Here is a 26,800-nt window from a genome sequence, read left to right as displayed (position 1 = left end):
TGATCAATGTATGTTTGGTCTTTGTGTTAATTGCTAAACAAGTTGTGACAGTGTTAGTTTTGCGTGGTCCTTTTCGTCTTAAAATGTGTTGTTATCGTAGTACATACAGGATCCAAAGCGGAAGTTGCTTAGGACATTTTTATGTTTTTGTAGTTGGTGTCGTTCTTGTGAATCGTACTTTAGTGCGCTTATATTATCATTCTAGTATGAAAATGTATCATCCTGGGATATGGTGCTATTGTTGTATGTTTCACATATTTGCGGATATGATGTAATAAGTAGAGTCCCCTAGGTCAGAGGCAGTTGCTTGTATAGGCCTAACAACTGACGGTCATTTTGTTGCTCTGGCTGACGTGCGCTAAATCGTCGATTGCAAGAGAAAAACTGATGCAGATTTATGAACTTAATCAAAATAAAATGTAGAATATGACGTCACTTTAATCAATAATAAAATAACTAAGATATTCTAACATGCATAATAAAATTGTTCAATACGTGTATGTTTTATGAATACACAATTACAGAAGGTTACTATTTTTAGAAGTTGCATTTTAAGCTACTAGATCAGAAATATGACAACGAAATGTGTGCCGTTATAAATTTAAACCATCTCGGGTGACTCACGTCTACCAGTAAACCTTTGGTAGGCTGATAAACTCCATTGGTTAGCGTTATTTTACGTTAAAGGCTCTTAAAGAGAGGCATACTATTGTAAATACCCTTAAACTTACAAACTTCACGATCAACATGACTACGTGTTTATCGCCCGAACTAAAGTTTATTGTTTAATGCCAATCTAAATGGAGCAATATGTATTGAATTCTCAAAAGTGTAAATACTTTTTATATATGACTTCCTTTTCTGGTGAATACGTTAACACATAATGTTAATATATTTTATCATTACCACACAATTCACGCAATACAATAAGATTTCAAACACGTGCTTAAGGTATGTTACGAAATATTAATGACAGGTGAAACACGACACAAATTATGTCACACTAAAATGCAACAGGACACATATTATGCAATACCTTAAAATGTCACTTTATGTCAAGTACATTATGTAATATGATTACCGTAGGGTACATAATTTATCGTTCTCTTTCAGAATCGAAACATATATTATTTTATTGGCATGACAATATGGCATTATCGGATATGGTGTTATAAGAGTATATTTCGCAATCCAACTCCATTAATTGAATTCGCTGAAGGGCGAAGACGTTTTGAACTTGAGAATTCATTATATATACGACTTCCTTTTCTGTTGACTACGTAAACCCAGGTATCTCATCATCTCACAATACACACAATAGTTAAACATGTGCTAATGGTATGTAACAATAATGTGTATGAGAAAAAACAAACGCGACATAAATTACATCAATCAAACACGCAACAACATACGCATTTTGAAGCAGGTTAACATGTCACTTCATTTCAGATAATATGATGAACTTCGGGTAATCATATTTTGTTCTCTATCCGAACCCAAACATCTTTTTCAGATTTCTGTACATACCAATAAACATTGAATCGTTGCTAAAACTGTTAACATTTGATTCAGGTTTCCTCTGGTCACCATCACTTTGTACATTTCTCAAGACCCTATTTCGAGGATTGGTCGCTAATTTTTCCACATCCACCGCCACGTCTTCAATCTGTGGATAGTCTTTCTTGTCCTCCAGTGGTAGCTCATCGCTGATTGTGTATCTGGAGCAGTCATCAGGAGGGTTGATCTGCTGGTACAAGTGACAGTATTTTTTGCTGCCGTCAGGGGAGCAGCACTGATAGTAGCCATCCTGGAGGAGTGATGCAATGGTGGAGTTCTCAAACTCCGCGGCTACAGCCCCCGGATACTGAGACTGCAGTTTGCTGAACCTGAAAACGTCATATTTTAAAGTAACGGTGAAATACACGGATTGAACAATTTGAACACAAGCCGCACAACAAAATATGAACAAACTGATGTCGCCTGAATCAAATAAATAACTTATATAATTTTACTTAAATCAAATAGGCTAACTCACATGTAGCAGCATCTCTGTTTGATCCCGTAGGCGCTGAAGAACCAGGACTCGTAGCATGTCGTGTGGGTGAACTTGGTTCCGATTCCCGGTAATATCTCATCTTTACGAGTAAACGTGTAATCCTTAAACAAAGCACAATCCAAAAAAAAATGAATACGGCCAAAATCTATATATGTCTTTCGGTTTATGTTTATGAGCCCTACGGACATACAAAAAAAGTCCGCGTATATTATGATACTTAACAAAAATGATGTAAACAAATCCTTGAAGAAGGTCTTTTACACATGCGATCTAATTTAAAAATAATGACATACAAAAGAGGAAATGGCCTATTAGTATTGTTCTTCTCAGTGTAACTGTTTATAAACACACTTCACTTAAACTTATTGAGTAAATATAGTATATTGTACTCGATAAATCATCAATAATAGTAAATACTTCAGATCTTGAATGAAGCTGAATTCATAACCATATTGGCTTAAACATTATTAAACTTCATACCTCCAGCATGAGCACCTCTTGACAGGGACAGGGTAATGCATAGACAAGCTGTTCTGTAATCCAGCTCTTTAATGTGCTGTTATTTTCCTTCACGAACTGCAAACATCTAGTCTCATTCCACATTGATGCGGTTATAGTTGTCACGTTGAACAGCCATCGGCCGGGGAACTCTATGAACGAGACAGCATAAAAAACGTTTGTATAAAATAATAACTTGAAAAAAAACTTTTGAACTAGATGATCGAGTTACGTAATTGATGATAAACGTTATTGCATATCACAGATTAATCCTACAAAATCAGTACTATCGATTGTGTAATGTTATTTTGTCATTCCCAATAATAATGTAGATATAAAGTTCAGAATAAAACAAAGTCAAAAATGTTTGTACTCCTTACGCGTTTATGAAATTGTGTAACTGTGTGTATCTTTTATGAGTATAATCTGATTGATTTTTGATCACACTTAATGATGATATCCACACTCAAAAAATAAAAGTGTTAAAATAAATCACCTGGGTTCACGTTGGATTCCTTATTTAGATTTGTAAAGTTGTTTCTGGTAGACAGAACGTTTGCGGAATAGTCCAAATGCGTGTAACCACTGGCAACAGGTACTTCTGGTAATGGTCTGATGCTGAACTGTTCCCTGTCGTAGTTGAACATAATGTATGTGTACATACCGTCTGTCACTAAAATGACCTGCATCGAAAGGTTCTGTAAACAAAAGAGCGTAAATCATAAATACATCACAATTGAATTGCTGATAGTAAATATTTAATTTTGACAATATAATAACACATTAAATTTGCGTCTGTATATCAATGATAACCAACTATAATTTTCCTGCAATATATTTATGGTTGTGACGTTATTAACTAAAGTAAACTTATTTCAGCCGTGCTTGAATGTAAAACATCACATAATCTTTATAACAATAACGCGAACAGAAAATGATGTACTTCTATTATTATCATTTTCAAGTTGACAGCCATAAGTGTCACGAGGATTAATTACAAAGTATTTCGTAATTAACCTGATGATTGACGAGTTCATATCCGGGTTCGTATGGCGAGTGGACAGTCACGTGTTTCCATGTGGCAACCAAGGCAACACTGACATTGAACTCAGACTGATTGGTGTATTGGCGAACGAGGTCTTGGATTTGTACAACGTCAGCCTTGTCTCTCTCAGTTAATACATGGACCCACAGACCACCATTAGATATATTTCTGCTGTCAATGTTTGTCCATAGCGGGGCAATGACGATATGCTTCTGAATCGCAGCTGTCCACTCGCTGGGAGTTTCGCCCCCATATTGATTGTAGAGCGGCTGGAAGTCGAGGGCGAGGAATCCATCCATGCTTGGCTGAAATAAGCAACAGCAACAAAATGACAGCTTGTGAAACTGATCAAATGCTGGTTGAATGAACGTGATTGTATGAAACATTGCATAATTTAGATTAAGGACAATGTGCGAGCGTCATCCGGAAAGGGTCGGTACACCTCTATTACATGGACTTTAATTTAAATGAAAGGCTAGCATTTATTGAATAGACATGATTTTAAAATTAGGTAGGAATTGACAACAATATTGATGGACAAACTTGTAAATAAACATTATTTAATTCCGGCAAGGGTTTGACTCCATGTGTCTCATATGTAACTAACATACAATTGAACAATATAATAACATTGATACACTACCCTGAATAACGTGTAGTATGTTCCAAAGTACGGAAACCTATTGGGTATTTGAAATGTATCTAAGATTTCGTTGTCACCATTGAATCTTGTTCCGTTTGTTTCAAAGGATATAATCACAGGCTCTAAAACAATGAGAATCAACATTAACGGAGAATCGATAGAAATGATAAATTCATGATCTAAAAGCGACGAAAGAAACAATATATCAATAAGCAAGTAGAATACACAATGGATTTTAAAAACTTCAAAAATACACATTAATGTATCGATTTGTTACCAATGAGGTTCTTATACAAAACATGCATTGATTCTACAGTTTTAATCTGAACACAAACACATCAAAGAAGAAGAAAAAGGTATTACTAAGTTTCATAACATGTTTCAAACGATAAACTAATGCTTACCAAAACAGCCAAGGAAAGCGTTACCCTGCGGGTATTGAGGCGGGCATGAACAGTTATAACTTCCAAAAAGGTTTGTACAATGAGCATGTTCACCACATGGATGTGGTTCGAAACATTCATTAATATCTGCAAAACAATACGTAATTATAAATGTGAAATGAAACAGATACTCCGTTAGCCTTTGACATTAAATTATTTTGTAAATGTACGACAAAATATCTCAATTTGTGTTGTAATAAAAATGATTTATAAAATGAAAATGACTTATATTCGGTTGAAATAACATGTGAACATACAGTACACCGTCCTGTTATGACAACACGTTAAAATAACATTTTACAACATTGAACTCACCCGTTTTCCTATACGCTTCACAGATACAGATGTATACGTTTTGTTCGCATTTACTAAAATACTAACACGATAGTTAAATAATGAACACAACTGGCCAATACCATTATCACATTTGGTGCCGTTCCATCCCTTGTTGCATATACAAATATAGCCACCCTGCAAGTTCACGCATGCGCGCGTTTTGTTGAGCCAGAAACTGCACTGGGTATTTGGAGGGTCCTCGCATTCGTTGTGATCTGAAGTAATTTATTGATGTAATACATATCACATAATCAAGCGTTGTGGATATTTCACATTGATTTTAATCGGTTGTGGAAACGAACACGTACACAAGAGAAGCAATTAAGACCTCCATGACGCGAACAGGGTAGTATTTGTGTCAACGAGAATGCGTGTTATTATGTAATAGTAAAAACAAAACAGGCAGCACAGCTGCTAGTATTTTAATTACGGACCTTATTTGTTTCATGTGGTAACATAATTGATTGTTTGACTTGGATATTAAGTACGCCCAACGAAGTGCGGTTTATAATTAATACCGTATAAAAACAATACTCTATCTTAATTGTAGTGATTTTCCTAACTTTCACTTCAAGTAGTAAATATAAAAGGTCGGTCGAGTATAAGTAGAAGAGACATTTGCAAGTTTTTTTTATTAAATACGTCCATTGATCTTACCTTCACACCTTCGACCTAAGTTACCGTCTAGATCATCATAACCCTCGATACACTTGCACGTGTAGCTTCCCGGAGTATTTGTGCAGTCGGAGTAGTAGTGACAGTGGTTTTGATCGTGGTTGTTGCATTCATCGATATCTATGTGCACCATTACAATTCAATGCTTAATATGCAGTACTATAAACAATAAGTTTACTACATATTTGCAACTTTTAACAATACTAGCACAGTTCAAAGAGTATTTGAATGGCTCGATAAAATATTGATGTTTAAATGTCATAACATAACTACCATGATTTTTACAAAAATATAATCTTAATTAACGCATGCAAACGGAAAAGTACATTGGGAATCAACAATATAATAGACGCGTGGTGAGGTTTTGAATCATCGGGCTTAAGAATAATAATAGTAGTAGTATAACCGTGTCCCTATATTTAATATCGCGGATTATAAATGTCTATTCATTACGAATGTCATAGCACAACAGCACATCTGATAAACCAACAATATGATAAAACATGAGCACGCGTTGTTTAACCGTGATGATTACGCAATTACCAGTGCAGTTTGGCGGATTATTATCCCAAAGACCACTGCTGTTACACTTTAGTGTGGTTACGTCGACGGTGTGGTAGCCAGTGTTACAGATATAGTTCACAGTGCTCTCAAACGTCCAAGGTCCACGCGTAACTTTTCCGTTGTTGATGTCATGAGGTCTTCCACATTCTGAAGGATAATGCATGTTTAGCTTTGGGATCTTAGTTTAGTATCAAAAGATCGGTGAGGAATTATAAGATAATAAATGTGTATGTATAACATGCGGCCAGTGTTTATGCGTTAAAGAATGGACCCTTAACGATATAAACAGCGAAATAAGTATAATCTAATGATAATTACAATCAAGAACACGTATCGAATGCTAATTTAATAATCAGTTTAAATCTAAGTTAGTAATACATGGCTGATAAAGAAACGTCAATTAACGTAAATTAACGTCAATTAAATAGGCATATTAATATGAGCAAGTAATAAGCAACAACAACAGTAAACTAAAGGTTTTTCGGCGTGAACCTTCTTCACATAATGTGTTAAAAGTTAACATCTATTTGAAATCGTAGTATTGTGCTTTTGCTTTGTGATACCTTTTTTTTCGCACCCATGTGACACGTCCCAATGGCCGCCATCAGTGCATGGAATGTGTTCAAACGTTTTACTGTTGTCGTTTTGGCCCTGTAGACGGTACCCGTCAATACACTGCACTTGGGCAGTTGACTGATACATTGTGCCATTCGGAAATGTCACGTTGGCATTTGTTTGGCTAAACTCATTTCCACAATCTTTTAAAATAAAGTATATGTTATAAAACAATACACATTTAAACATGAAATATGATAACAAATGATACTAAAAATTCAAATTCATGCATACTTGTTATTCAAATCTATTATTTTATTTATTCATGTACACATGTATCTGCATTTTAATAATGAAATGAAGCTTTTGTATTTTGTCATTTTAAAGTCTTTCTGAATCTTAGAAGGTATTAAATAATGTCACTTAGAACATAAAAAGTGAAAATATGATTACAGAGTTACCTAATAAAACCATACTTTTGTATTTATTTGACTTTTCCTACACACTAATGTACATAATACGCATGTTTTTACGGAACAAATTTTTAAGAGCGTTTCCAAGTGTTTAACCTTTCCGTTCACATCCCAATGAAAGATTCCAGGATCCGTTTGAGAGACACTGGATTTGTTCATCGATTTGATGATTGTCATTATGTCTGTAGAGCCGATACCCGGTAAGGCATGTGACAGTGGCATGGGCCTCGTATAAAGTATTGCCAGATGGTTGGAGGCTGACATTCGCATTGTTTACGGTTAACGCTGATCCGCAGTCTATAATATAACATAATAATACGCATTGTAAATATGTAACGCGTATGTGTTCGAACGACGATTCTGCTCTTTAGTTAGGGCATTTCATAAGTCTACTCAAAAGTGTATGTAAATAAGCTTACGCCATTTTGTAAATAAAAATAATAACAAACGCATTCAGGGCAAAACTCGTTTAGTCAAAATTGACTGGCCATTCTTAATGAATTTGTCATAAAATTTCAAATAAAAAAACAATTACAGTTTTATCAATAAGAGATTATTATACACATCACTTACAAGTCCAGGAGCCGTATTCACCAATAATAAACGCAAACTTGAACTCAAACTCAGGCTTTGACTCAGATTTAGACTTACAAAAGACAGACTCAGGATTCGTATTCACGAACGCGTTTGGAAATAGACTTCAATAAGATTGTTTATTTAATGACATCACGACTAAGCGAACTCTCTAGTAGAAAAAACGCGCCAAATAGTGTAACAAATTGCAGAAGACATTTCTGATACAACTTTCAAGATGGAGTGTCTGTCAGTTGTAAAAAAGCGAAATGAAGCGTCAGAAGTCTCCAGCAAAGATTGCTTTGAACGCGCTGATTTGGGACCACTGGAGCTTTTCATTCGGCAAATACAAGGAAATGGGAGTCGAAAAATTTCGGTTATTCGAAGAATAAAAATGGGACGAGGTGGCGAGCAGAATATCATTGTAAGTTATATGTTATTTTCGTATCTGACTGATATTTTTTAATATTTTATTTAAAAGTATACGATTGGATTTGCTACCGATGTCATTTTTACTAACGCCGCATAATGCACAATGTATGAAAGGGCATAACCACTCAACAAAGTATAGCTACTTACGGATTTTGGATGCCATTTTGGAATGTGTTTTAGTTTCAAATAATGTTATGATTTATGGTACAGTTGCACGTTCTCTGTGTCCAAAATGTGCACACGTGAATTTTTATTTAAGTATTTACAATGGAATATTTGTGCTATAACGGATAACTGTACCATTTTAGAAGGTATTTTTTAGTTCTCATCTCGTAGCCTGTTAGATCCGTAACAATTTATGTTTTATTCGTATCCTTTCTAATATTCACATTTTTAAATGAGCTTTTCAATTACTACAAGTTAACATCGATAACTATGACCATGTATGTCGTTTATATTTAACTAATCAACAGTCATGGTTGTAAACATAAATTGTAATGTGTTTAATAAATACTTCTAATGTATTCACTTAACACACATACACATGACATACCATTTTATTTATTAAAATTTCAGAGAATTTGGTGTCGAGAGAACTAGAGAACAGTAAGAAAGTCAAAAAGTCCATGGCTCGGTGTAAGTTGTCATAAAATGTAATTCCTTTTTTGTTATGCTTTAATTTAATTAAATTTGTTGACAAAGTATTAATCACTTGCAGTTAGTTTCTGTTTCAATATTACTACATGTCGAACCTAATATGTGTTTTCTATGTGATATAATCACTATGAATATTTAAAACAAATACATTAAATAATAAAGCTTATAAGTGTTTTCAATTGGTTAATGTATGCTTTATAGTACTGTATGATTTGCTGAAATGGTGTTAGAAATAGAATGTAAATCAACGTCACACATTGTAAACAATCTTCAGATTTTATCGTTTAATTTTATATAAATAATAATTGGCTTTGCGTAATTAAAACATGTGGTGAAAAGATCTGACACTTGTCAATGATTATGATTTTTAATATGTAAGTAAGCTCACCAAAGGTGCACTAAATAACAATATTCATGTACTCATTTACTGATATATGGCATGAAATGGCAAGGCGTATCAGATTCCTTGTTTCAGTGTTTGTTGTAAAAAAAAATATATATCATTAATGTAAGATCTGCTAATGAAGTATGTGCATTAAAGGAAATATTTTGTTTTCCTTTGTGCCAGATACTTATAATCATTGTTTCAAATTTGTTGTTGAGTTCACTTATTCAAGGAATAAGTGCATATGCAAACATAGTATTTCTTGGTAATGAAACAGCATGTTTTGTAATTCTTTCAATGTATACATAAACAAGTCGGAGAAATGCGGCACCCAGCCGCAGGCGGTGGTGATGCAGTGTTCGGATTAAGCCACAAGAGCGAAGACCAGGTCCAACAAAATTACCGACGGTCCAGTAGAAAATTACAGATGACTGGTCCGATGGTCCAGTCAATTTTGGACGTAAAGAAATGTCCAAATCTAGTAATGAAATATTCAAATTCAGTCATGTAATACAAAGAAAACAATAACAAAAAAAAAAAAATGTAACTGATAACGGCAGCTCTAAACTGAAAGTAAACATTCCGGATGTAATAGTGTAATATAATAATTGCGATATCTATAAAAAGATCATTAATGCAAATAAAATATATGTCAAGTTATTGCCTTGTTAACGATTTAAAATAGGTATCACTAATAAGAAATAAATTCATTATGATAGTTAGTGATATTTTAAAATGTATGTTATTGCTATTACATTAAAACAACACGTATTATCTATATAATTAGTGCATGTTCACGTACATTAAGTTTTGAGATTATTATCACACAGACAACAAACAAACGCGGATAATTATGAGTTTTACAGTTGTCTATTATACATAAGAACAGTTGCAAAAGCATACATCTCATTTTCACTCACGTACCAGCGATGGCACTAAGTTCAAGTTTTGCGACGGCGGCGTCTGCACCTGCTGGAAATTTTACGAATGCCAGCACTTTCGCTGACAGAATGTCGCTGACCTGTGCACATAAATGGCTAACCGTTGCCTGTGACAGGCCAGTACTATCACCGACGGAAAGCTGAAAGACGCCGCTGGCCACGTACCTCAGGTAGGTTCATACTGCCAGAACTACCGGAACTGGCAGGCTCCGCATTGTACTCCTGTTCAGCTCTTCATCACACATATTACAAATAAAAATAATACCCGGTCTTGTAAAACGAAAACGTTGAAATAGCATTCAATGTCCCGATCAATTTCTGAGGGATTCGTTCGGTCGATAAACACTTTTTCAACTCTTAAATTATCATGAAAAAGCAAGTGGCGTCGTGCGGCGGTAATTTTGGATTTGTACGTGTGTAAAACGTTACGTCGCGATTGTATTACGTTTACAAGTCTAAACATTGTAGACTTAGCATTTTTAGACTTACCATACTGAGTCTGAGTCTAAAACTTACCGTTTTAAGTTTCGTGAAATAAGTTTTGTAAGCCTGAGTTTGATTTTAAGTCAGAAACTTGAGCTGAGTCTAAGATTTGAGACTTACGTACATTGGTGAATACGGCTCCTGTACTTTAGCAAGATATCTATAGCCAAACATTTAGAAACAAGACAAAACACATGAAAACATAAACACCAATGTATACAACTAAGATAACAGCCAAGGCAGCCGTGTGGATATTTATATTTAAAAACTTTTCACGTGCATTGCATTTTAAGTTATATTTGTACGATAGTAACAGACAATGGAACAAAATTGTTTCCAATACATCACATGTTTAAGCACCTTTTCGTTCGCATCCTAATGCTGGAGACCATAATCCCGTATCCAGACACTGTATTTCCTCCGATACATTGACATTTGTGTTTCTTCCTTTGATACGGTAACCCTCCCGACATGTGCTGAATGCTATTGCTTCGTAAAGGGTACCGTTCAAGTAATTAACACTCGCATTAGAGGGTTGTTCTTTATCTAAACAATCTGAAAATGAACATTCTTTTAATAATATAACTATTTACTTCCACAACGACATTAAATAGCTCTTAGAAAATTGCAAACCGTGTATAATATTTATACGGAATTTAAAAGCGTAACTTTTTTACGGAATGGTCATGTTAACAAGAGCTGTCAGAGGACAGCGCGCTCGACTATTCGAGTGCTTGACAGTATAGCATAACCCATCATGGGGAAATTGTTCATATTCAATAAGGTCAAGGTAATATATTCATATTCTAAGTTGAAGAGGACCATAACTGAAACATATTGATCCTTTATGGTTTAAAGAAGTTGTACTTTATAGACGATTCTGACTTCAAGTATATTTTCCACAATCTTTTGAACATTTGTCAATACATAAAACAAACTAATGACATTTTATTTCAAGTTAGATAGGAATAGCTTGTGTGGGATGGTTGGACTGTCCTTCAAAATAAAATAAATAAATATTTGTGGGTTTTGTTATCATGTTTTTTTTTTTTGGGGGGGGGGGGCGGGGTGGAGAGGGGGGTATAATATGGGTGTGTGGTCATTTATTAGGTTATCTTTCAAAAATAAGAAAAACAAAGGAAAACAAAATATTTTTTTTGTGGGGGGTTTTCTGGGGTGGGGCGTGGGGGATGGTTTGGGTGGAGTCCATTGTGGTATGTCCGGTAAGTGTAGTTTTGTCAAAAATTGAATCAAATCTGATTGTAAATAAAGAAGTTATGGCAATTAAAGCAAAATTTATTAATTTGACCTTGAGAGTCAAGGTAATTCAAAGGTCAAGGTCAAATTCAACTTACCAAGTACAGTACCCTCATGATAGTAAGAAAGTATTTGAAGTTTGAAAGCGATAGCCTTGATACTTTAGAAGTAAAGTGGATCTAAACACAAAATTTAACAAAAGATTCAAAGTTACTAAGACAAAAAAGGGCCATAATTCAGTTAAACTGCCAACCATAGTTATGCAACTTGCCCTGTAAAGTCCCCTTACGATAGATAGCGAGTTTTCCAAGTCTGAAAGCAATAGCTATGATACTTTAGGAGTAAAATGGACCAAAACACAAAACTTATCTAAATGTTCAATTATCTTAATATAAAAAGGGCCATAATTCTGTCAAAATGCCAGTCAAAGTTACATAACTTTGCCTGCAGAGTCCCCTTATGATAGTTAGTAAGTGTTGCAAGCATGAAAGCAATAGCTTTGATACTTTAGGAATAAAGTGTACCTAAACACAAAACTTAACCAAATCTTCAATATTCTAAGTGAAAAAAAGCTAGAATTCTTACAAAATGCTTGATAGAGTTGTCTGCTTTTGTTAAGAGGTTGTGGTCATGTTGGTAAAGAAGTATGCAAAATATAAAAGCAATATGTCAAGGGACTGAGAAAATATTTGAGGTGGTACGCAAACTTTAACATAGATTTATCAATAATATGCATATTCTAAGTGGAAAAAGGGCCATCATTCTTCCAAAATGCTTTATACAGTTGTCTGCTCTTGTTTATAGGTTGGGGTCATGTTGGTAAAGAAGTTTGTAAAATATAAAAGCAATATGCCAAGGGACTTATACAATATTTGAGGTAGTACGCAAACTGTAACATAGATTTATCAATAATATGCATATTCTAAGTGGAAAAAGGGCCATAATTCTTACACAATGCTTGATACAGTTGCCTGCTCATGTTTATACGTAAGGGTCATGTTGGTAAAAAGGTATGCAAAATATAAAAGCAATATGCCAAGGGACTTAGAAAATATTTGAGGTGGTACGCAAACTTTAACATTCCAACGCTCACGCACACGGGAACGGGAACGCCGAAGCCGGGGTGAGTAGGATAGCTCTACTATATATATTTCATATATAATAGTCGAGCTAAAAATGTAAGTTAATATAATGGTTTGTACTTGATGATTAAGCATATTACTTTCAAAACGAAACTTGTATTCATATTATAGTGATTCCGATGCGGAGATCGGTTATGCATGTAAGAGTTAAACAAGGTAACTTTAAGAGTATGTTTCATGATGAAATACATTGATATACTGTTAAAAATGTGAGTGATACGTATTAAACGTAAGTTACTATGACAATCATACCTTTTCGTACACAACCACTTGGAAGTTGCCATCTGCCCGTCGATTGACAATTCACAGTTTGATTGACGATGCTGTTGCCTTTCGTTCCGTTAATTCTATAGCCCGGGGAGCATCTTATAGAGGCAATGTCACGGTACAGTTGCCCATAATATGTTACATGACCGTGATCAACTTCGATATCCGTTGGACATTCTAAGAGACATACACACACTGACTGGATTTAACTATATCGAATACGCATACTAATGATGATGATGATGATGATGATGATGATGATGATGATGATGATGATGATGATGATGATGATGATGATTATGATGATGATAATGATGATGATGATGATGATGATGATGATGATGATGATGATGATGATGATGATAATAATAATAATAATAATCATAATAATAATAATAATAATAATAATAATAATAATAATAATACTAATATAGAGGATAACTTTTTTGTATTTACAATGTAACACATATTATGTGAAAAGAAAAAAAACACCGATAACATCATTTAAAAAATAAATAATCATATGATGACACAATTTGTTTATGTCATGTTGTCGTATAAATAGGCGGAGTCTATTTATAGCGTAAATAACGTTAGCAGTGTGTACATGTATGTTCATGGGAAGTTACTCCGTATGTTGATATAAATATTTATCGAAGAGTTCTCGCTCTTGGTGGAAGAATGTGTGGGGGTCACAATGGGGTTTAACAAATAGTGCCGGTAAAACAGTGAAAATTATCGATAATTTTCACTGATAATTTTCACTGTTTTAACAGTGAAATTATCAGTTTTAATTCACTGATATTTCTCTATAAACCACCGGAAAGCATAAAATAAAATAATAATAATAATAATAATAATAATAATAATAATAATCATCATAAACATAAACATAATCATGATAATAATTATAATAACTATAGTAGTACACAGTATTCTTATTATTACATATTTATAATACCATTACTATGCACTATATTTATATTATTAATTATCATGGTAATAATTATACGACCATCATTACCTTTTTTGATACATCCCTGTGATGTCGACCAATGACCATCCGCCTGGCATTTTATCTCTTCTTTGGTAACGTTATTGTTATGACTACCGTTTATTCGATATCCTTCAGCGCACTGAACTATTACCGAAGACTCAAACCAGGTCTCATTTTTCCAGAGCACAAAAGCGTTATCGTATGACTCTTTTTTACCACAGTCTATAATAGAACGTGATACGTGATAGTCATGTATAATCCGCACACATTCACACGAAATAATAATACATTTACAATAACAAAATACCTGAACGAAACTACGTTTATTCGAAACGAGTAAACTATTTACGAAGCCTTCAACCTAAATTCCAGAATAAAGTAGTATATTTTTACTTAAACATAAGCAGCTCTTCGTCAATAAAACTCGTCAACAATGACAACATCGTTTGAAATTAAATACATGAACTATTGTTTTCTGACATCTGAAATACCGTTCTATATATGATTACATGCGTGCACTAGCACTAATTGTGCAAGAATTGACGAAAAAGCCTTATTTTAAGGCAATCAATTAATTGAGAAGTATAGAGGCATGCATCAATACCTTTCTTTTCACAACCATCATATTCAGACCAGTTGCCGAAGGCAGTGCACGTTATATTTTCCGCTGTTAACCAGTTATTGTTACCACCGAGTATTCTGTATCCATCTTTACATTTTACAGTTGCTATGGACTCGTACAATGTTCCGTTCGAGAAAGTTACATTCGCGAACTCGGGCAAAACTTTATCAAAACAGTCTGAAATTCAAGGGGCTTATATAAAGTTTACAATAATAACAAATGATAAGAGGGTCATATCATATAAGTTATATTATAGAATTAGGCCGTTACCTACGACAGATCTGGGCCGAACGTCTATAACAAGCCCACTGCCGATATTATAGCCCGAGAGCCTTTGCCTCAAGACGCGTTATACAGCTAGGGTCAATTATAGACGTTCGACCCAGCTCTATGTTATTGTATAAAATTCACTAAAATGTTTTACAAAACCAGTGTTCCACACTTTTATGTCCATTTTACTGAATTTGCAATTTATAACATATCTCGGATAACGTAATTTATGTGATAAAACACACAATTTATAGATAGACTATCTGCATTATCGGGATACCAATTCTGGCGACGTATTTTTGTTTTTAACAGTAAAGTAATAAAACAAGTTGAATACATAAGCAGTTTTACGAATCCAAAATAAATTTCGGATTGTGTGTATTTCAGGCATAATTTAAAACTATAATAACAATTACATAGATCGATATGACCAGAGAGTAAATCGTGTTTGTTGTATGAATGGTTAGCATTCGATACAAATGTTTTCAAAAATATACTGTCGAATATATTAAATTCAGAAAAATGGATGGAGGTACAGAAAATGAAACAGCATAGAGCATTATTGTGTTGTTATTAGTTATCATTAAAGGTATCATTGAGGTAAGCGCCCTGTTCATAAGATTTTGTTTGATGACTCATTTGAAATCTAAAAAAGTGTGATCGACCTAAGCAACAGTTTAACGTGTATTCAATAAGTCAAGTATTGAAATTATTTGTTTCTTTGTATCATTGTTTTTTCTATGTATATGCTTATTTGTAGCTTAATTTTATGTATCACCGTTTACTAAGACTGAGCGTGGACATTTTGATCAGTAGTTGACCTTCATCGATCGGATTCATTTCAGATATATAAATCAGATCGGGCCGATATGATCAGCGCTTATTTAAAACATATAAATAAAACCAGTGCTTTACTGGTACGCGAAAGTGCAACTGATTATACCCCAAATTAACATTAAAAAATGCGGAAGATGCATGCAGCGTATTCCTGGCTAAATTGTCAACAAAGACAGGTAAGTATGACAATTACTGATGTTCATTAACGTACCACTTAACCATAACAACTTATGATATACGTCAAATATCAATATGTAAATTAAAGAATAAACAAGAAGACCCGAAAACAAATGAACAACATCTATCTAATAAACATGAAAGGAAATAGCATTTTTGTAAATGGAGAGAAAAAATAAAAAAATTATGACTTTTACTTCACAATATTGTATAAGTCATTCATATCTATAATGAAATCATTCGAAATAACAGGCAACTGGAAACAAAGCAAGCATTTGCCTTTCAAAAAGGTCCGCACATTGATTTAATAATCCGCTCGTGACGTCAGTTTGTTATTATTTAAAGTTATTTTTTTAAATCGTTAATATCAGGGTTGTTATTGGATATACACTCTTTTGCATATTATGTGTTAAGACCAAGTAGCGAAACGCAATGAAATCTGTGAAAGTAACCAGGAAACAGTTCCCACTTATTTGTACAAGGTATACTTAACAATAAGTAAATTCAGTTTAACTACGCATGTATGTTGTCGACGTTTGATTTTGGTTTTGTACATCGTATATCCTGTGTTGCCTGAATAAAACATCTTAATTAATCGCGCTCGTTTATTGAAGTACACCTATACCTTTAATTGTACAGTTGACATCAAGTGGTGTCCAGCTACTGTTGGCAAGACAACGTCTAATGTCGGTACCGTACAGTGTATACCCCGCGTCACACGAATACCGAACCGTCGACTGGTATGTCGTTGTGCCGTTTAAAAGGGTGTAGTAACCATTTGAGATGGGGTTCGCATCTTTACAATCTGTCAATAACGAAAATGTGTGACGAATTAGCTCGAATTAATTATTTGAAAGAGGATTGAATTGAATAGCTTAACTAATTTAATGAAGCATTTAATATGTATGTTAATAATAAAGACAAACTAATGAACGTGTTTACATACTAAATATATATATAGGAGAGATTGCACAATCGCTAATTAATTTGTAATGTGAACAAAAGTAAATCCTTTAAAAATTGATACGCATCGTACGTATGTAATAACACATTGCACATACTATTAATTATGCATGTCGGTGGTAGATCACTCCATGTCTTGTTTGCGTAACAAAGACGGGATGCATTTCCGAGCAGCGTGTATCCAACCTCACACGAGTACACGGCGACCGAAAGATATGTTGTTCCGTTAGAGGTATCCACGTGTCCGTGTTGCGGTTGCGTCAGATTGCCACAATCTAGGAAAAGTAGAATAAACGAATTTCGTTGCCATCATTTGCAGGCAGCATCGCATTTATTATAGGTTATTACATAATTTGTTTGCATAATGGAAATATTTAATATGAATTATGTATGTGACTTATTAATTGTGTGCTTATTTGCTTTACTGATAATTTAGGATCAACCTTTAAGGCTTTTCTTGTCGGTTTTATAAGCTTAAACAGCTGTCCTATGTTATCTTGTTACTTTTGTGGATACGATACATTTTTATATGATGAGATTCTCGATATAAAACGTGTTTCATCATTTGTTTCGCTGCGTAATATAAGCTATGTAAACCTTTTCAATGGTTCAAGTTGTTTCTGACAATTACTATCTAATTAATATATTGCGTGCTTATGCAGAATTAATAAATGTGAGTGTTGTTTTACCATTGACTTTGCACTCTGGTGTCGGACGGTTCCAGGTGTTGTTGTTAAGGCATGTTGTTTTATTGTTTCCGACTACAGTGTAGCCAATATCACAGTAGAAAGTGGCCGTGTTTCCTACAGCGGTTCCATTCGAGATATTCACCCAGCCATGGTCTGGTTCAAAAGGTCTTCCACAATCTGTAACATTGTGAGTATAGCTCGGTATCGAAATATAATATGTATTTAAAGCACATCAGTATTTCTTTTTTAGCCGATTACGTGTAAAATAAAATCACCATGAACTTTTAATGATTATTTAAATCACGTGAGTAGGGAATGAAAGAGGAATGTCTCCAATGTTGCAAGTAGTAAACAAAAAAGAATCCAAAACAAAGGCGAACATGTTGCGCATTAAAAAAATGCAAAGTAGAATGTTTTTATTTAATTGTTGTTTTCTACCTCGATTTATTACTATTATGGTTTTGTTAATGTAATTATATGTTTTAATAAAAATCTTGGAATTCTGAAAACTTGGATCTAATGACTTCATATAATGCTTTTTAGTCCGGTTTCTCAAAATCTGCAATGAGTTCTTCAACGATGTTCTGTTGTTTTACGACAACAATTGTTGTGTACGGATGCAATGTAATAGTGAAAAACACAAATATTTGTAAGATTAGTGTACCTTTTGGTTCGCAGCCAGACGTTTTTCCCCAACGGCCATCGGAACCACACGTTATATTCTCCGATACATGTTTGTTCACGTTTGGTCCCACGATTCTGTATCCGCCATCGCAATTTACAGTAGTGACATCTCCAAAGAGGGTTCCACTATGCCATGTTATTTGTGCATTCTTTGAGTTTTGGTTGTCGATAGTAAATTTACCGCAATCTAAAACATATAACCAGTGCTAAAATATCGAGATTTTAACTTATTACTCTCTTATACGAACAATCATATATACTCAGACCTGTATAGCAAGGTATAGTTTCGTAAGACGATAATCGCAACTCATAGCACGATCATCTACGAATGTAAAATTGTTAACTTCTCGTAATGAAACAAATAAGCAGTACTCTACTATTGAGCATTTACATTGATGTCAGCAATACTGTCATCGAAATGCGTAGATTTTTAAAAAAATATTTAGGAAATCATTTATTACAGAATAAGCTACATTCTGAAAAACTTCCACGTGCCTGAATATTATTAATTACTGAAGAAGTAATTATATTATTGTTTCGTTTATAACCAGTTGAGCTAATCCATTATAAAAATGTATCTATCATGGATTGATTATTTTATTTAGCTAGCATTAAATGATCATGGATCAAAATAGATTATAATATGTATTACTTTTCAAAACAGTAATTGAAATAAGTTTGTATATTTTGTGATATACAAAATGTGATTTATGTATTAGTATGCAATGGATGCAAAAAGTATTATATAGGCCAAACTGGCGATAAACTTAGAAATAAGCGATCTGTCCATGAACAACAAATGCGAGACACCTTAACAAGACAGATGCCTTTAAGTAAACATTTATATGAATGTTCACAAAATGAACCAAAATTAAAAATATTTCCATTTGACAAGCTATTTTCGAACAATTTTTCAGCTAGGTTAGCAAAATAACAACATTTTATACATGTATTAAAACCCAATTAAATTTCATTTAAAATTTATTGACGTTATGACGTCATAATTGATATGACGTTATCTCCATGACATTTTGACGTTGTAATATATTGTATTATGCCCTGATGAGCTGTGTGAAACACTTTGGCTATATCAATATATATATTTAAAATCCCAGTCACGTGTTGTTACTTTTATATATATATTTTTTTTTATTGAATACATTAGTATATATAACACAACATGCAGAAGTAATGGGAAGAACTCTTATAACTTTTATTACGCCAAATGCGTTTCTATTTATTACCACGATTAAAAAATGTGTAAGTAAAAGGAAGTGATACTTTGAGATTTATAAATTTCTTAAAATGAAACCAAATAATGAAGTTATTATATTAAATGTCCATATAAAATTGAAGTCACGATATTCACGTTTTTGTCAAACACTGTAGCAAAGTTTGTTTACTGTTGCGCGTCGTCAGTCATCAGGATTTACCTATTGAACAGGGCAAATTCACATTTATTTTCCAATCTGTACATCACTCTGTCATAACCTGTTTCGCCATGGTATCTTTTTCAATTTCAAAATTGGCTGCGTCGGGTACAAAACTTAGCCAGTTGGTCAAATTAAAGACAATGCTTGTAAAAACTATAGAAATCACATGCGTTTCCCAGTGCTCCCTAATGTTGATGAAACATGTTCAGAACGTGTGTAACCATAATGTCTCTGCTGAGTATTAAAATTGTCCTGGTTCGTCTCGAATTTTCGTCAAATAGACTCTTGCTAACAACATGTGTTGCACATGCGTTTTCAAATGGTTCCGAACCGTGAAAAAAAATAGAATTGTGTTCCTGTTGAGGTCGGTGAAATCAAAATAATGCTTATTTAAATGTGAATAAAGTATGTGAACTTATAATGAAATTAATAAAGAATAAAGATTTGTGCATCTAGATATGTGCTCCAATGACCATATGACGTGTACTGATTGAAAAGGACGATCGATTGATTGTTATTTTCTTTAAAAACATCAGTGTTATTGTTAAATATTGAAGGGGTCGTTGCAAACATTTACTGAAACAAAGACTCCAGTAAATACACATGAATGAAGTGTGTTTTATGTATGTAAAGCACACAATTGTAGTGTTTTGTTTAGTTTTATTATAGTTATTTCAAACAAAAGTAAATAGGATGTGTTTACTTCGATTTGCAGAAATAAGAATAGTTTACTTATATATTGAAAGTTCGGTTCAGAAACATCGTTTAACCCTTTCCAAATAGCCAAACCTAATGCAAGGCTGACATTCCATTTCACCATTTCCCGCATATTGCGGAATGCGTGTTCGTATTGTTAAAAAATGCTATCTTTCTGAGAAAACATACAATTGTACATGAACATTAACAAAACTAAGTCATATTGATTTATGCATAATTATTAGCAAAGTTGTCGTATAGAACATGACTATCAACCAGTCCATGTTGGGCAAACACTCACGATGTACAGTATCGATTGCGCCATACGGACCAAGTACCAGGGCCGATTCGCTCTACAGCTCTGACAGGTCATCGCTACCCTTTGGTTATAACACTAAACTGATAGATTCTCCATTTCAATCCCATTTACAATTGCTGACTTTGCCAAACAATTATACTTTATATCGAATATTCTTCAATGGCTGGACTGCACGCATATAGTGGAGTGTGTCTTAATTGCCCAAAACTTAAATAGCTGCATTGCACTCATATTGCGGAATTCGTATTAATTGCAGATAGATGGCTGGATTTCATGCAAATAGCGGAGTGAGTGACATTTGCCTGTTGCTTAAATAACTGGATTGTACGCGTGTAGCGTGTATTTATCAAAATTAATTTTGTGTAGTCTGCAAATTGAATTTGGTGCAATATTTGGGGAGCAACGAGGCACATTTTGAAGACTTTGCAGACAGTGTTATGATCGTATAATACGTTGCATCAAGTTTTGTTATTGAATGCATTTAGTATACAATCGGTGGGTTATTTAACTGACGATGGCTATTGTTGGTTTTCTTGTCATATAGCAAAGGACAGCGTGCAAACTATGGTTAGAGCTATAACATAACCAAAGCCTACCTATAATGAGAAATCTTAACATGACAATTGATATTAAACTAGATTAACTGCTATTCTCGCACAACTGTATCGTCAGATGACTATGATGTTCATTCAATTGTCTCATACATTGTCAATACAATATTACAAAAAACTGTAAAGAAAAGTGTGCTGTTTACACATTAGCAAGCCATAAACGACTTTCTAATGTTTATACGGGTGTTGCACTACAGAAAGCGTTGTCAAACAATTTTCACATAAATTCATACTTATCATAGAGCAGTCTTCAGCGGGTGTCCAGTCCCCGTTTAATCTGCACTTCACTCTTTGGGTTGTATTTGGTTTGCCAGGGGTTGACGTGTTTTGCAACCAGTATCCATCGTCACACTTGAGTTGCACGTTTGCGTCATAAGTCATCTTCGTAGCATTGCTTAACGTAGAATTAGTCATGTGCCAGTGACAAGCATCGCTGTGCTTGGTCATGAGGGCCGGGCAGGCTATGCAAAATGTAATGCAATTTATTATTCGCGCAAACATGTGTTCACATAACCAATGCTGAGTCATTAGAAACAACAAACGTGCTAACATGTACCAAATTAATAAAACACATATTTAAGAAATATGAAAACAACAAAGCTTTGTCATATTATTCGTTGAGGACGTCTAGTTTGTCTAATGACCGATGTGTATATTTAATCTTATTTTTTACTCACTAAAAGCGGATAAATGAGCCGTGTAGCGACCCTAGAAAGGCGTTCGTATCGTCCAAAAATGTAACCTTGTATATGGTCCACAAAACATATGAACGCACATGAACATTAACCTAACACAATCATATTGAATTATGTATATTGGCAAATTTGTCGTATTAAGCAATCATTTCATACATTGCTTCACGATGTTCGGTATAAATTGTGCCATTTAGACCAGGTACCAGCCTCGACTTGCTATACAACTCTGACTGTTCAGTGATTTATAACACTAAACGAATCAATTCTCCATGATTTCGAATACATATACCGTTGCTGAGCTTACCAAAAAGTTATACGTTTTATTATATACATGTTTAATGCTTTTAACAAAATACAGCTTGTATCAATCGTTGAAATAAAAAATTACGCTACTCGCTGTTTCCAATTCCGTATTACCATACTAGCCGGACTACTTTGACCCATTTAATGACGTCACATTACACGCACCGAAAATAGAAATATTTTATATTACGAAATATATTACGTAGTACATCGTGTGACGTCATTTATGTTACGAAACACAATATTTTTATCTATACCCTCTGGAATTTAAGGACATGTCGGACGTGGTGTTTTTTAACAGTAAACTATGTGTTAAAAACGTATTTTGGAGTGTGTGTTTTTTATGCATAAATGTATATTTCGATATGAATACAATACAATAGTGTGGTTTAAACTAAGTTTCGATAAAGATATGGAAGATAGAAGTGGAAGTGCTTATCGTTTAAACGTTTTTGTTATAAACATCGGATTAAAGATGTAAACTTCATTGTTATAAAAATTGGATTAACGATGGCATTAAGGTAAGCTTGTCGGAAACCTGTGTTTTCCCGGTTCGAATGTTTACACGTTAATTTACATAAACTGTATTCTTACGCGTCTTAAATAAACTATGGCGTACCGTTTTAGTCATTGTTTTGTCAGTTTTGTTAAAGTACAAAATACATGTGTTAACTGTTTTCATTAGTTGTTGTATATAATAAAAGGAATATTACGCTAGTCAATTGTTCCAAGAGTTTGTATCACTCTCGTGGCTTGTGATATTTCGCATCACACTCGAGGCTCCGCCTCTCGTGTGATACGTCATCACACAAACTACTCGAGTGATACAAACTCTTGGAACAATTGACTAGCGTAATATTCCGTATATATTAAACATTCTAAATGGTTGGTTTCCACGCATAAAGCGGAGTTTGTTTTTATTGGCGAATGCTTAAATAGCTGCATCGCATGCACATTCAAAATATGTGTTCACTGCAGATAGATGGCTGGATTTCATGCAGATAGCGGAGTGTGTGACCTCTCAATATTTCTTAAAAAGCTGGATTGCCCGCGTGTAGCGTGCATTTATTAAAACGAATTGCTTAAAACTGCACAAGGAATTAGGTGAAATTTTTTGAAAAAGAAGCATACTTTATAGACTTGGCAGAATGTGTATTCATCTGATCGTACGTTGCATAATGTATCATTAGTGAATACATCTATCATACAATCAGTGGTTGTATTATTATACAAATGAAAAAGATTCTCGTTGGCTTTCCTGTTATTTGGCAAAGGACAGTATGCTGCAGATGGTTAGAGTTAAAGCATTGTAAACAAGTACCTATATAGAAACACTTAAACGACACAAATGAAAACAGAAAAAATCGCTATTCTTGCACATCATGTATCGTCAACTGATTATGATTTACATTAAATTGTGTCTCCTATTGGCAATATAATATTTGAGAAAAACCACAATAGTGTGCTGGCTATAAACTATACAGGCACTTAACGTCTTTTGGGTGTTTTAATCACAGGAAACGACGCCAAACAATTCTCACAAAAATGCATACTTATCATAACGCAGTTTGCAGCGGGTGTCCAGGTCCCGTTTATTCCGCACTCCACTACCTGGGTTGTCTGTGGGTTGCCAAAGGTTGACGAAGGTTTCAACCAGTATCCATCGTCACACCTTAGTGGCATGTGTGCGTCGTAGTTCTGCACCGTAGCATTGTCTAACGCAGCATCATCCAAATGCCAGTGACTATCATCGGTGTGTTCGATTTTGAGGGCCTGGCAAGCTATGCGAAATTTTATGAAATTAATCATTCGTGCAAACGTAAGTTTGCACAAATAATGCTTAATCACAAGAAACCACAACACAGGTGCTCACGCAGGTACTAAAGTAATAAAAGAATACATACAAGGAATATACAAATCACATTAGCAAAATAAGTCATATTTATCGGCGAGAACGTTTGTTTTTACCAATAGTTTGCCTATTAACCGATGTATACCTCAAAATGCCTTTTCTACTCACTAAAAGCGGATACACGAGCCGTATAGCGATCCTAGAAAGGCGTTCGTATCGTATAAAAATGTAACATTTCTAACATTGTATATGGTCCACAAAACATATGAACGCGCATGCACATGCACCTCATACAATCATATTGAAGTATGTATATTGGTAAAGTTGTCGTATAAAGCATTCATGTCAAACATTGCCTTTTGGCGTATACTGACGATATTCGGTGCGGCTTGTGCCATTTAGACTAGGTACCAGCTCCGACTCGCTATACAGCTCTGACAGTTCAGTGCTACCCGAGAGTTATAACACTAATCGGATCAATGCTCCATGATTTTTAATCCATATACCATTGCTGACTTTGCAAAAAAGTTATCCTTTATATCGAACATTCTTCAATGGCTAGATTCCACGCACAGAGCGGAGTGTGTCTTAATTGCCAAATGCTTAAAAAACGGCATTGCACACACATTGCATAACGCGTGTAAGTTGCAGATAGAATGCTGGATTTTATGCATATAACGGAGTGCGTGACTTTTGCATATTGCTTAAAAAGCTTGATTGCACGCCTGAAGCGTGCATCTATTCAAACGAATTGTTTAATACTGCAAAACGTATTTGGTGCACTATTTTGAAAAAGGGGCATACACTAAAGACTTGGCAGAATGAATAATGATCTGAGCGTACGATGCATACTGTTTCATTATTGACTATATCAATTCTGCAATCGGTGGGTTTATGATTATCCAAATAAAAATGGTTCTCGTTGGTTTTCCTGTTATTTGACAAAGGGCAATGCGCAAAACATGGTGAGAGTTAAGCGTTGCCAACATGTACCTACCTATAGACACTTTAACAAGACACCGGAAACCAGCAAACTTGCTATTCTTGCACATTATGCATCGTCAACTGAGTACGAGTAACAATAAATTGTCCCACCGATGGCAATATAATATTTAACAGCAGATCGACTAGTGTTCTGGCTATCAAATGTACACGCACGGAACGTCTTTTCTTTATTACGGGAAACGACGTCAAACAATTCTCAAAAAAATGCATACTTATCATAACGCAGTTTGCAGCGGGTGTCCAGGTCCCGTTTATTCCGCACTCCACTGCCTGGGTTCTCTGTGGGTTGCCAAGGGTCGACGAAGGTTTTAACCAGTATCCATCGTCACACCTTAGTGGCATGTGTGCGTCGTAGTTCTGCACCGTAGCATTGTCTAACGCAGCATCATCCAAATGCCAGTGACTATCATCGGTGTGTTCGGTTTTGAGGGCCTGGCAAGCTATGCGAAATTTTATGAAATTAATCATTCGTGCAAACGTAAGTTCGCAAAAATAATGCTGAATCACAAGAAACCACAACGCATGTGCTCACGCAGGTACTAAAGTAATAAAATAATACATAAAGGAACATACAAATTATTTTGAACGTAAGTTAGACGTTTTATGAAACATACTTGAAATGTTTTATAAACATGAACACCATAACGAGCAATTTATTACGTGTGCTACGTAGTTTATCAAATAGCATATCGCAAGAGAAATGTATCGGGTGCGACTCTACCCCACATTATTAATGTAAGTGATACGAAACATCACATCACTACACAGGAGCAATATGCCATGCACGATACGCATTTCGCAGAATTATAATCATTAAGAATAAAATCAAATGATTCGCTATTGATCATGTGATTCCCATTAAAGGTAACTCCATTTCATGAGGTCTGTAATATTGCCTCTTTCACAAGGAACTGAGCAATATATCTCCGAACACATGTGTGCTAATTTGTGCGGTGAAAGCAATTGTGGAAATATTATTTTTATTTCGATTAACAACAATAGAAAATCCATTAAATGTCGATAACATTGTCCTTGTGTTAACCGTAGAAAAGTAATAAACAAGTGTGGATGTGAAAAAAATGTTTAAAAGTTAGGAAACACGTTTCAACGTCCGTTACCAACGTGTGTTATAAGGTTACCGTGAACCTAGTAAGAACGATTGCACATGTGTATGCTATCGATAATTGATGAACAATATTACATTTGGGTATATTTGCATTGG

General features: G+C 34.5%; 1 protein-coding gene across 1 annotated transcript; it reads right to left on the bottom strand.

Annotated features, from left to right (window-relative positions):
• Positions 1–509: 509 nt before the first annotated feature.
• LOC127853960 (sushi, von Willebrand factor type A, EGF and pentraxin domain-containing protein 1-like) lies at positions 510–26,016 on the bottom strand. Its single transcript, XM_052388829.1, has 23 exons — positions 25,791–26,016; positions 24,275–24,502; positions 21,957–22,184; positions 18,645–18,851; positions 17,981–18,157; positions 17,390–17,566; positions 16,954–17,133; positions 15,027–15,221; positions 14,450–14,644; positions 13,411–13,602; positions 11,120–11,314; positions 7,385–7,585; positions 6,824–7,018; positions 6,240–6,407; positions 5,679–5,816; positions 5,102–5,236; positions 4,647–4,772; positions 4,243–4,364; positions 3,572–3,904; positions 3,051–3,252; positions 2,537–2,706; positions 2,036–2,157; positions 510–1,886 (listed from the first exon to the last, which is right to left on the bottom strand). Exons 1-23 carry the CDS (start codon positions 25,918–25,920, stop codon positions 1,487–1,489), a joined length of 4,416 nt encoding a protein of 1,471 aa, XP_052244789.1. The 5' UTR covers positions 25,921–26,016; the 3' UTR covers positions 510–1,486.
• Between the last annotated feature and the right edge of the window lie 784 nt (positions 26,017–26,800).

The sequence above is a fragment of the Dreissena polymorpha genome, chromosome 12 (genome assembly GCF_020536995.1).
Source record: "Dreissena polymorpha isolate Duluth1 chromosome 12, UMN_Dpol_1.0, whole genome shotgun sequence".
Taxonomy (NCBI): domain Eukaryota; kingdom Metazoa; phylum Mollusca; class Bivalvia; order Myida; family Dreissenidae; genus Dreissena; species Dreissena polymorpha.
Note: the sequence above shows the minus strand (reverse complement) of the source record. Positions and strands in the feature narration are given on the sequence as shown.